The 13,169-nt window shown below is 48.9% G+C and overlaps 1 protein-coding gene across 2 annotated transcripts in view; it reads right to left on the reverse strand.

Annotated features, from left to right (window-relative positions):
- Nucleotides 1–13,169, reverse strand: part of LOC126522533 (uncharacterized) — a 200,989-nt gene that overhangs the window by 73,101 nt on the left and 114,719 nt on the right. For both annotated transcript variants that reach the window (XM_050171298.3, XM_072288803.1), the window contains exon 5: nt 9,173–9,278. In XM_050171298.3, the coding sequence (XP_050027255.2) occupies nt 9,173–9,278 (106 nt within the window). The remainder of the gene's footprint in view (nt 1–9,172; nt 9,279–13,169) is intronic.

A 13,169-nucleotide genomic window follows, 5' to 3' on the forward strand; every position in this document is an offset into this window, starting at 1 on the left:
TTTAGAGCTGCCTCAATGGCAACGCTTGCGGCCGTTGTGGAGGACACGACTGCAGTGAAGCGAACCGACCAATCATACTTCAAAGAGGGAATGTGAAAAGCAGCTGCACTAGATCCTCTGACCTTGTCCACAGAGCCATCAGTAAAAATTTGAAGATGACATGCATATTCAGTTTCAGGATGTTCCAGTACGAGCGAACGCGTTGCTGCCAAAGGAGAACTCCGCTTAGCGCGAACGTGAGGAATTGTCAACGAACAATCGAGGCTCGCGAATGACCAAAGTGGTTTCAACCTCTTAGTTCGACCACTAGGGTCAAGACCCAGGTAACCAAGAGTATTAAGGGCCAAGTACGCTCGGGACTCAGATCTCTTTCGAAGGCGCTGTAGAAGGGCTCGCCCGGCTACCATCTGTTTGAGGCGGCCAATTTGCATCAATAACCTTTGTGAAACGGCTAGGCTAAGAGGTCTCGATAGAGACTCATAAAGTACTGCATTGTTAGGAGCAGTCTGCGGAACGCCAAGAGCCCTCCTTAAGCCCTTTCTGTGCGAAACCTCAAGTCGTTTGAGCTGTGATAGCGAGGGGGAAATTAAAGAGAGCTGGTACATTATTCGATGGCTTAGGGGTGCGAATTGCCTAAAATATATGCAGTAGTTCGACAGAACAGCGTAAGGTGTGTGCATGTTTCAAAGGAAGTCAGCGTTATATGGGAGTTTTGTAGTCTAAACAAACTCTGAAGCATCGTAACTGCGACACATAGCGCTCCTGAATGGCTCTTTCGATTCGACATCTCTCAAGACGTGAATTACTCACCTCTTGGCGCCGATTATACCTGTGCCAAGACGTTATTTAGTATTCTTGGCATAGTTTGCCGCTGCCAACAGTTAACCACCGTAACCACCGTAATTTACTGACTGGGTAAATAGCGAAATGGGACTAGCATGTCGCTTCCTCAATTTCAAGGCCAAGTGTAACGATATTTCACTTTCACTAAATTTGATATATATCAGTAGTATATCGCACGGAAGCAATTTTGTCAGTGCCGCATGGCTGGTAATTGTCATGTTTTCTTGTTAGCAGTCTTAAAACTGTATCTAAACAGACGATGCGTGCACCTGGTGGTTGTCGCTATGATGCAAGTCCCAGCACACCGGCCCCAAATATTTTCCAGCGCACGGCAGACGGCAGGGCGCGCCTCCTTATCTCGGAGGTCATGCTGAGAAACCACGCGTTCTTGATCATGCGTGACTTGCAGTGAGCGGCAACGGTGGTGTTCTTTTTTCAGTTCCGATCTAAAAACAACTTTGTTTGCAAGGCATTCGTGAAGCTTCCGCTCGTATTTCGAAATTCAAATTTTTTGCACAAAGCCTTCCTCCTCCCGCCTACAAGCACACTCTATATGTGAACTACCTTAATATAGGCTTCTTACGTGGCCTCAAACTTCGTTGCAGTTAGTCTTTAATGTTTCTTGAGTATGCACAAGTACCTAGAGGGTCGTACACTTTTCAGGAAAGAGTAAATCAACTAAATAATACTGGATATCTCAGCGAAATTTAAATGTGATACCTCGCAGATTATTTTTTACTGAATGCTTTGTTCAATGCATATCCGAAACCGAATAGGTCATAATATCCAACGAATTCGTTCCCCCTCTCCCGTATGTATATAGGGAAGGGGCATATATGGGGCAGGGGATATATACATATATGTGCAGGACAGAGACGACGGACTTCCTGGAACTATGACGTAAGTACGTTCTCGGCTGGTCCACCAGCCGAAAGTTAGGTAAACACGGCTTACTTTCAAAAAGTTTGTCGTCTCTTTCCTGCATAGGTTACGTCGGGTCCTGCGTGCTGAAATGTGAAAAAAACCACACACACAAACACACAAACACACACGCACACGCACACGCACACACGCGCACACACACGCGCACACACGCGCACACACACACACACAGACACACACACACACACACACACACGCACACGCACACGCACACACACACACACACACACACACACACACACACACACACACACGCGCGCGCGCACACGCACGCACGCACACAAGTAATTTAAGGAAAAGTTCTGTAGGTCCGGTTCATAGGTAGTTGAAGAAACAAAGGAGCACACTTACGAAAATTGCATTTGTAATGCTTTAACGTTTCGAGCGTGGCACAGAACTGATGAAGGCCGTGCCACGGCCGAAACGGAAAACTTTAAAAATGCTATTTTCGTAAGTGTGCTCCTTGGTTTCAACTATACATATATATATATATATATATATATATATATATATATATATATATATATATATATATATATATACATATATATATATATGCAGGAAGGAGACGACGAACTTTCTGGAAGTAAGACGTAATTATGTTTTCGGCTGGTCCAACAGCCGCAAGGAAACACTTCTTTCAAAACGTTCGTCATCTATTTCCTTCATATGTTACTTCGGGCCCTGCGTGTTCGACTGTGAAGAAACGACTCACACACACACACATTATATATATATATATATATATATATATATATATATATATATATAGTTCAAGGGAATGTTCTGTAGGTCCGGTTCATAGGTAGTTGAAGAAACGAAGGAGCACACTTACGAAAATTGCATTTGTAATGCTTTAACGTTTCGAGCATGGCACAGAACTGATGAAACATGATGAACTGATGAACGTTAAAGCATTACAAATGCAATTTTCGTAAGTGTGCTCCTTCGTTTCTTGAACTATATATATAGGCATATCATGAGAAGCCAAGAAGCACTGACACCAAGGACAACATAGGGGAAATTACTTGTGCTCAATAAATGAAATAAAGAAACAATAAATTATGGGAAATTAACGAGGATGAAAAAACAACTTGCCGCAGGTGGGAACCGAACCGATCTTCATAACGAGGGTCTCGAATCACACATACACACACACACATGCATATAAATATATATATATATATATATGAGGGAGGGTGCAGGGCTCTTCAAAGCTCAGCACGCAAGGCCAGAAGTAACATATGAAGGAAAGAGACGACGAACTTTTTCGAAGACGTGTTTACTTAACCTTCTCGGCTGGTGTAAAAGTATACAGTATCCGGTTCTCTCCGAGCGTTAGGTGGCACAGGTAATTTGTTTCTACGCGTTACAAATGAAAGACGTTCTTGATATTGGCATAGAACTATGCTAGGTGTATAGATTGCATTAGGTTCGTTTATAATGGTCGCCTTTACCATTTTTGGTATGTCGTCAGATTAGAAAAGCTTGGTTGCGAGAGAATTGGTACGGGTCATTCATTTTAAACAGCGCCAAAAAACACACGGACCAGGAAAAGCACAGGACCTGCGCTGACTGCCAACAACATCATTATTAAGTCCGCACAAATATATACTATTTGCAACGGGCTGGTTGCGAATAGTATATATTTCTGAGAGCTTCAATAAAGATGTTGTTGGCAGTCAGCGCAGGTCCTGTGTTCTTCTTTGCCCGTCTGTTTTTCTTGCTGCTACCTAAAATGAATGTTGGTGGGCGCACGTTTCAATCCATCCATTGTAGCCAATCTCCTTCGTGGGTACGAGCCATATGTTGGGGCAACAACAATGACATCTTGGCTGGTATTACGCCTGTGCTACTCGCCTCACTTTGTAAATATTTGTAAATATACGTGTTTTTGTGCAACATTCAATATAAAGATGTTTCTATTGTTGCCTCAACACTTGGCTCGTACCCACGAGGGAGATTGTACATATATTTATGATGCACACAAGAAAAACGTATATTTACAAATATTTACAAGCAAGACGAGTAGCACAGGCGTAACACCAGCCAAGATGTCGTTGTTGTTGCCTCAACCCATAGCCCGTATACCCACGAAGGAGATTGGCTGCATTAGATGGATTTAAACGTACATTCAACAACTTACCAAAAGGGGTAAAGGCGAACATACTAAACGAAGCGTTTGGCAACTAAATGTTAACATAGATGTTGATGACTGATAGGTAAACTCAGGAAAAAATAGAATAGCGAGGAGCAACGTCTACCTCTTTGTCATCAGTCGCGTCCTAACGCTGTATGCTTCTTACACACACACACACACACACACACACACACACACACACACACACACACACACACACACACACACACACACACACACACACGCACGCGCACGCACGCACGCACGCACGCACGCACACACGCACGCGCACACGCACGCGCACACGCACGCGCACACGCACGCACACACACACGCGCACACGCACGCACACACACGCACACACACACGCGCACACGCACGCACGCACACGCACGCACGCACACGCACGCACGCACACACACACACGCACACGCACGCACGCACACACACGCGCACACATGCGCACGCGCACGCACACGCACGCACGCGCACTCACTCACTCGCACGCACACAAACACACACACACACATTATATATATATATATATATATATATATATATATATATATATATATATATATATATATATATATATATATATAATGTGTGTATTGGTAAAATTGTGATCACGAAAAGCAGACATTTATCTACACGGAGCAACATGCCGCGAAAACGCCAGTGCCTCAGTTGCAGTTAACTGTAACTTGCGCTTAAAGCTGGGCAAATCGGTTACCTGCATTAAGAAGCATGAATACAGCTATAAGGTAGCCGAATTGCCCCAAACGAACGGGACATGCACTGGCACCTGTCCAGCGCAAGACCCACTTTGTCCATCTCGCTTTTGTCTTTCGTCTTTGTTGGCACTATAATCACGTGTCATGCCCGCGTCATTAGTGGTAGTGGCGTTGCGCTACTGCGCACGAGGTCGCACGTTCGATCCCGGCCGTGGCGGCTGCATTTCGTAAGGGACGGAATGCGAAAACGCTTATGCACCGTACATTGGTTGCGCGTTATAGAAAGTGCCAGTCAGCCAAAAAAAACTAATCCGTAGTCTCCCAGTGCGCCGTGCCTCATAACGGGATTCGCGTTTAGGCACGTGAAACCGTATAACTTATTAGCCATGTTTCGTTCTGCTATAGCGACTGTGAAGAACCCTCGGGCCCTGGTTTCCGGTCGAGCACAATTTGGGCCATTGGCGCTGTACTGTCGACGGGAATGCGCAATTTGGGTGTTATTTGTGCTGGCGCGCACGCCACGTGGCCGCCGGGGGCGGCGCGACGCTAAGCCTACACTGCCCGCAACTCACGTTACACTGTGGCCCGCGTACGCGAACAGTGCCCGAGTAACGGGCTGCTCACGGCTTCGCCTCGGCATCTGTCTCACTATAGCATCCGAGGTGCCAGGGTGCTTTTGTCGGGTAGATTTGCCTTCAGCCCTCTTGGCTGATGGAGGTTGAAGCCCACTTTGTCCTGCGCACCGTTGAGAAAGGTGACGCTCATCCGAAGCGAACATCGTTCGCTGTACCCTCATGTTTCTGAGCGGATTTCACACGAGATTTCCCCGCGGACCGTGACTTCCAGCCCTACGCCGCCCTCTTGGTTGTGTACTGCCTGGCCTCTCGCACAAATCTGGAAATGAATCCCTTCATTGATCGTAGCACTGCAGTCATGCCTGCGCATTGCTGGTTAAGCCAACGAACCAATTGTGGTACTCCATAGTGCGCCTAGTGGAGTGGAGACGAGCGCCGTGTCTTTTTCCTAGGACGTTGGCTGATAGGCTTTCCAAATGAACTTTTATTTGGCGTCCACATGTACAGCTGTCTACAGGCTAAATGTTCGAAGCTGTACAGCCGGTAATATATATAGGCACATGAGCCTGCTACTACCACCCACCAGCCTCCCTGTCTCTCCCGTGGCTGCACATGGCGCGGGCGCGCGCACCCCGTCTTGAAAGTGACGTACGATAGCGGTAGAGTGCGCCAAGTGCTGATAGCTTCGGGTGCGCTGTGTTCTCGCCGCTTATTTTGCGTTGAAGTGGGAAGCAGCACGAATGTCAATTCGCTCGCTGCTGCGCACCATATCTTGAACGCGATCGTCTTACGCGACGCACGGGCGGACGGAGGGCTTTCTCGTTCGGTAGGCACAGAAATGCTTACGCATTTAGCAGAGGGCCTACATCCCTCTTCCTTTAATTGTAGGGGAAATATGAAAGCTAAGAAACGACAAGGAAGTTAACCAGAGGATATATCTGGTTGGCTACCCTTATTTGGCATGCATAAATGTGTACGAAATACGACAAAGGAACGGAAGAATAAATAACACAAAACTGCCTGCGTGGACGCTGCCACACAACCTGTAAACCACGTTGCCATACTCAGTGTTAATATACCACTGGCAGAGAGAGAGGGAGAGAGAGAGAGAGAGCAAACAATAAATGAAAGGTAGGGATGTTAACCAGGACTGAGCCCGGTTGGCTACCCTACACTGGGGAAAGGGAAAAGGGGACGGAAAAAATAAAAAAGAAGAGAACGTCCACTTGGGATATCATTCGGTCACTCAGGCCGGATCACAGACGGTGACTCAATCCGGTAGCTTTCAAATATCGCAGCAGCGCTTTTGTGACCTTTTGTAGCTGCGATATGCGAAGCCATGATCCCAAGATCTTGTTCAAGTTGAACGGTTTTCTATCGTACTGATTGAGAGCTGTGCAGAGGTCATGTCTTTCATTTTCAAAAGATGGGCCGTAGCACAGTAGATGTTCTATAGTTTCCTCGACACCGCACGCATTGCACTCGGCGCTATCAGCCATCAGACAGACTACGAGACATCCCGAACGTAAACTGCGCTTTATACGCAGATGACATCACCATTTGGAGCCCGGGAGGCTCCTTGGCAGACATGGAGCAGGCATTACAGTCTGCCCTAGATGCCACGGAAGACTACCTACTAGACACAGGCATGAAACTATCCTCCAAGAAATCGGAACTCTTACTATTTCGCAAGTCTTGCCAAGGAGTCCGCTACCTAACACCTCTAGACGAACTTCCGATCGCACTCCACACAAGAGACGGACAACAGATTCCGCGAGTCGACCACATACGCATTCTTGGGCTCCTAATCGAAGCCACCGGATGCCACGGACACACTATCAAACATTTAACCGCCAAAACTGAAAACATGATCAGACTCATCCACAGAGTCTCTGGGCGCAGAAAGGGTCTCTGCGAAGACAACCTTTTGCGTGTATACCACGCATTCCTTATGAGCCACATTAATTACGTCGCCTCTGCCCACAACTGGACGAAAACAGAAAAGACGAAACTTAACACACTCATTCGCAAGAGCATCAAACAGGTCTTGGGCATTCCACAAAGAGCAAGTACATCAAAGGTTGACCAGCTAGGCATGCACAACAACATCGACGAAGTGATCGAGGCTCAGACTATGGCGCAAATACTACGCCTATCCTCGTCCAAAGCCGGTAGACTAATTTTAAACGAAGCTAATATCTCCACATCTCCCTATTTCGAGCATGCGATTACCCTACCGAGCGAAATTAGAGGCAACTACAAGGTCTCACCATTTCCTAGAAACGTCCACCCACAACACAACGTGGGCAGGCGCCGGGCCCGCGCCCGCGCGATTCTCGATCGCACCGATGCGGATCGCGAAGCCACCGCATTTGTGGACGCTGCCCAGTACGGCAACACATCCACTTTCGCGATAGCAGTCGTGGACGGTAACGGAACCTTACGATCATCCGCATCGGTTAGAACGACCACCAGCGCTAAAGCAGAACAGATAGCCATAGCCATCGCCATGGCAGACCCCACATTTACTCATGTCCTCACGGACTCGCGTGCCGCAATTCGGGCCTACGAAAGCGGCAACGTATGTAAAGAAGTGGCGCACATACTACTAGCGAGCTCAAAGGAGAGAAAACGACGCCTCTCCTGGTTCCCCGCTCACATGGGGAAAGACATTCACCCGCGGAAACCAAACCTCAATGAGACGGCCCACGACCGTGCGCGAGAACTTGCCCGCCGCGACGGTCCCACGGCCTCCGAGGGGCTGGACATTCAGTTTAATGACCCGCTACTCACTTATCACGAAATCACCTCATACTATCGAAAAGGCAGAATGAAATATCCGCTCCCGCACTCCAAACTCGAACGCGCGCAGGCGGCCGCGTTTCGAATGCTACAAACGGACTCGTATCCGTCCCGAGGCCTACTAAGCCACTACAACTCAGAAATCCCGGCAAATTGCCCAGACTGCCCAGAACTCTATTGCTCACTTTCGCACATGCTTTGGCAATGTACCGCGTTACCAGAGGGCCCTCTCTCCAGTGAGCCCGAATGGGAAGAAGCGCTCAAAAGCCCGGACCTCACACTCCAGCTCAAGGCCGTCCAGAGGGCCCAAGAACTGGCGGAGCGTCACCACGTTCCCGTCCCGACTTGGGCGTCGCCTACGGTTTCGGCCCGAGGAGCTCCCCGTATGGGATCTCTAACGGCTTGAAACTCCTCAGGACCTCACTGAAGTTCTTGACTGACTGACTGATATGCATTGGTGTATGCATTGCTGCAGTCTTGCGGGACCCCTTTAGTTCGAGTTGTCAGCCATTTAGAAGATCTCGACTGCGGCAGGTTGGATGACTTCACGTAGCATGCGAGGGCTTTCTCTCCGGCTGCCCATTCCTGAAGTTTACCCGCTACGTGAGGTCAATAGTCAAACGGATGTACCACATCCGCGGGCATGGCCGCGAGTGGCACTGGCTAACACTTTCTGGGTCAGAGTTTGTGCACATACGTACACAAAATGAGCAACTGCTGGCAGCTTCTGCAAAGCAATAAGTCTGCCTGCAGAAAGAGACACCCCTAATTCTCCTGCTCCTCTCTCCCTTTCCCACCTAGGAATGTAGACGTGGAAACAGCCCTCGATGTAGCTCAACTACACGTAGATGCTCTGCACCTTGCGGGTGCAGGGCATCGCACGCTTGATATGGAGGATGCGGGTTCGCTTCCCACTGGTGAGTTCTTTTTCTTCACTTCCATTTTTCTTTACCTTATCATTGCTACATTTCAGTTAAAGCACCAAATTATTTCCTCTATACTTTCCTTGGCTTCATTACATGGTCACTTCATTCGGTTGTGACAGGGCTATATAAGTGTTATGTCATAGTCAGCGTGTATGCCGCAATGTGGCTATATCACATTTAAAGAACCACGTGAAAAGCCGCTGTTCTTACAAGTTAGTAGCATTGTGTGGAATGGTTGATGGCAGCGAACGCAGTCCCGTGTTCTCGCAAAAGAAGCTGGTCCCATTGGAGCAGCGGCAGCCAGGGTGGACCCAATCTGGAATAGAAGAACGAACAACGAAAAAAGCCATGTTTTCAAAAGAAATGTAACGACGTTCATACCACTAAGCAAATATGCATTCTGGAAAGGGTGACTTTTTTTTCGAGAGAACTCCGAACGTTAGTAAAATGCCAAGTACCTAAAAGAAAGTATGAACCATTTATGGCACACAGGTACACACCTAACAAATCATCGTCTTAGAATTATGACTAAGAATTTAGCAGATCTTTATGGTTAGGCTTTCGTAAAAATATTACTGCACGTTACATATACTGTTGTCCGTCTGTTATGGAAGCGATGAACTGTAGTGTGTTTTATTTTGTTCGTTTAAGTGTGGGAATTGATATTGATACATGCATATTGCGTGTTTCGTGTGGACGATGCACGCGGGCACCCTGACGAAGACGACGAACGCTCTCTGGCTCTCGAGCTGTCGGCTGAACTGGCCAGCGTTGTAGTTATCCTTTGTAAATATACTCTGTAAATAGTCTTCAGTGCTTAATCCTTCGTTCGCGTAACATTTTGGTGGAGGGTGCCCTTCACCGTGCTCGCCACGGAGCTCCGCAGCGGCCGCACCATCCTGCTTTCCGCCATGGATCACGGTGACGACACCTCGTCTCCTTCTACTACTGCGACCCGGACAACAACGTACATTACGGTTACCAATCCCTGCGATCCTGGCATTTTCTCCGACCAAGATAATGTCCACGTTGATAACTGACTCAGCCTGTATGAGCGTGTTAGCCGAAACAACCGCTGGTACTCTACCATTATGCTAGCGAATGTCATCTTCTATTTGGGCAGGACTCCTCATGTCTGGTTCCGGACACACGAGGACGAGATCTCTAGCTTGGATGCTTTCAAGGAGAAGCTCAGCGACCTTTTTGGAAATCCCACCGGTCGGCAGCTGGCTTCTAGAAAAGAGCTTGCTACCCAAGTTCAGTCTTCTACTGAATCGTATGTCTCGTACATACAAGTCGTGCTGGCTCTTTGTCAGAAAGTCGACGAAAAAATGGCTGAGGTTGACAAAGTCGGCCACGTACTCAAAGGGATTGCGGACGACGCGTTCAACTTGTTGATCTTCAACAATGTGTCCACCATCGACGTCATCGTCAAGGAATGCCGCCGCTTTGAGCTCGCCAAAAGCCGCCGCGTTTTTCCACAGTTCTCCCGACTCCCTAACACGGCTGCGATGTCGTCTTGCGTCGACCTTACTTCTTCACCACCTTTAAATGAGCACGTCACACGTATTTTTCGCCGCGAGCTCGAGGCTACAAGTCCTGCGCCGTTCCATCCACACCCACTTGACCCCACCATTGACCAACCAGCCCCAGCGATCTCTCTCATTCAGGAAGTTGTGCAGCAAGAATGAGCAAACCTCAGTTTTCGTGCTGCCTGTTCCGTCTCCCGACCTGACGCCCGACCGGTGCCGACAGCTACACCTCACAGCACTCTGTATTCCCCTCCCAGATACCGCAACCCTGCCGAGTGGAGAACACCGGACAACAAGCCCATTTGCTTCCGTTGCCTCCGCATTGGCCACGTCACTCGCCACTACCGCAACTCCTGGACGTAACCGTATTCGAGCTCCTTTTCCCTGTCTTCTCGCCCATATGCCGACCCGCGCCGTTACTCACCACGCCGTATGCCTTCTACCTCTGAGGCATCCGCCGATGACAGTCGTCCTGCTCACTCACCGTCCCCTCAGCGCCGTCGGTACCCGTCGCCCCAGCTACGCCGCTATTCGTCGCCGACCAATTATGGACCCTCCCGAACGGAAAGCTAGTCCATGCAGCTCCTGGGGGTAGTGCTGCATTATCTTCTTCGTGTCGAAATCCTCCATTGACACTCCTAACGAACCAGAACTTACTTGATGTGTCCCTTTGACGCCATTAATAGATACTGGAGCCCAGGAGTCTATAATGAGTTGTAGTCTCCGTGTTCAACTGAGGAAGGTTCTCACGCCTGCTACTACACGAGCCGTACGCGTGGTCGATGGCAGCACTGTTGGCGTCACTGGAATGTGTACTCTCCGTATGAGTATCACCCATCGCCACGTTCCTGTTCTTTTTATAGTGCTGACCAATTGTCCCCATGACCTAAGCCACGGCTTCCACTTTCTTACGGAACATTCAGCTTTGATCGACTGTTCTGCCGCTACCCTTTGCCTCCAATTTCCTCTACTCACGTATATTCGCCCCGAACTGCCTGCCCAACAAGTTTACTGCGACCTCCTTCATCTGCCTGCTGCCTAAAGGCTTGACTTTTGCCGATTTGCCATCATCTTTTCCTGTACCCTATGGTAATTACGGCGCCACGGCCGTTCCTGATGTCCTTTTGCTGCGCAATATGACTGTGCCCCACTCCGTCGTCACCATCGCCGATAATCGGACATGCCTCCCCGTCGTCAATTTTGGCCTGACAAAGGAAGTTCTACCCCAAGGCATATCGGCTGCAACGCTGCGTGCTTTAGGAGATGACCACGTCACGACGTTTTCAGTAGACGTCTTCTCAGATTCTTCACCATGTCGACAGCATGCTATTTGCCCTGACGCAACATTTCGTCCCATGATTGCTGTGGGCCTATTGCCTGAACCAAGCGGCACCTCTGTGCCGCCTTTTGGTTTCCTACCACGACGTCTTTGACCTCAACAATCGCCAATTGAGCCAGACTTCAATGGTAAAGCATCACAAAAATACTAGTGATGCCAGTCCTATTCATCGCCGGCTATATCTAGTTTCTGCTTCAGAGCGTACGGTTATTCAAGATGAAGTGAACCAGATGCTTGCCAAAGGCATTGTTGAACCTTCGTCGAGCCCTTGGGCGTCTCCCGTGGTGCTGGTTAAAAAGAAAGATGGCACATGGCGTTTCTGCGTAGATTATCGTTATCTAAACCGCATTACCAAGAAAGGCGTCTACCCCTTCTCTCCCATTGAGGACGCCCTCGATTGTCTCCACGGTGCCAACTACTTTTCATCAATAGACCTTCGGTCTGGTTATTGGCAAATTCCTGTGGATGAAAAAGATCAAGAGAAGACCGCTTTCGTCACCCCTGATGGTCTCTATCAATTCAAAGTTATGCCGTTCGGTCTATGCAACGCCCTAGCAGCGTTCGAGACGTATGATGGAATCTATGCTTCAATGTTCAAATGGTCAACATGCCTCTGCTACCTAGATGACGTTCTTGTATTTTCGCCTACCTTTGAGACACACCTTGAGCGCTTATCCGCTGTTCAAGTCTTCCGCGAGGCTGGGCTCCGACTAAATTATTCGAAGTATCACTTCGGTCGTCGGCAGATTACAGTGCTGGGCCACCTTGTCGACGCTTCTGGTATTGAAGCAGACCCGGAGAAAATTCGCGCTATCACGTATTTTCCTTATCGCAGTCTGTCAAAGACGTCCGAAGTTTTGTAGGACTCTGCTCCTACTTCCGGCGCTTCGTTAAAGATTTCGCAGCGATTGCCCGAAGAAGGACCTTCTGAAGAAAGACGTGCCCTTTACGTGGGGTCCCGCTCAGACTGCCGCGTTTGCGCACCTACCCAACATTCTCACCACGCCATATATACTGGTCCACTTTGACCCGTCCTCTCCTACAGACGTGCGTATCGATGCCAGTGGTCACGGTATTGTAGCAGTCTTAGCCCAGCGCCAACAAGGTCAAGATCGTTTTATCGCCTACCCTAGCCGCCTCCTAACAGCAGCAGAGCGCAACTATTCGGTTACATATCGTGAATGCCTGGCTCTCGTCTGGGCGGTTTCCAAATCCACCCGTACTTGTATGGCACGCACTTCTCTGTTATCACGGACCACCACGCGCTCTGCTGGCTTTCTTCACTCAAGGATCCTACCGGCCGGCTTTGTCGCTGGGCTCTGCGGCTGCAAGAATA

Source organism: Dermacentor andersoni, chromosome 6, assembly GCF_023375885.2.
Source record: "Dermacentor andersoni chromosome 6, qqDerAnde1_hic_scaffold, whole genome shotgun sequence".
NCBI lineage: Eukaryota > Metazoa > Arthropoda > Arachnida > Ixodida > Ixodidae > Dermacentor > Dermacentor andersoni.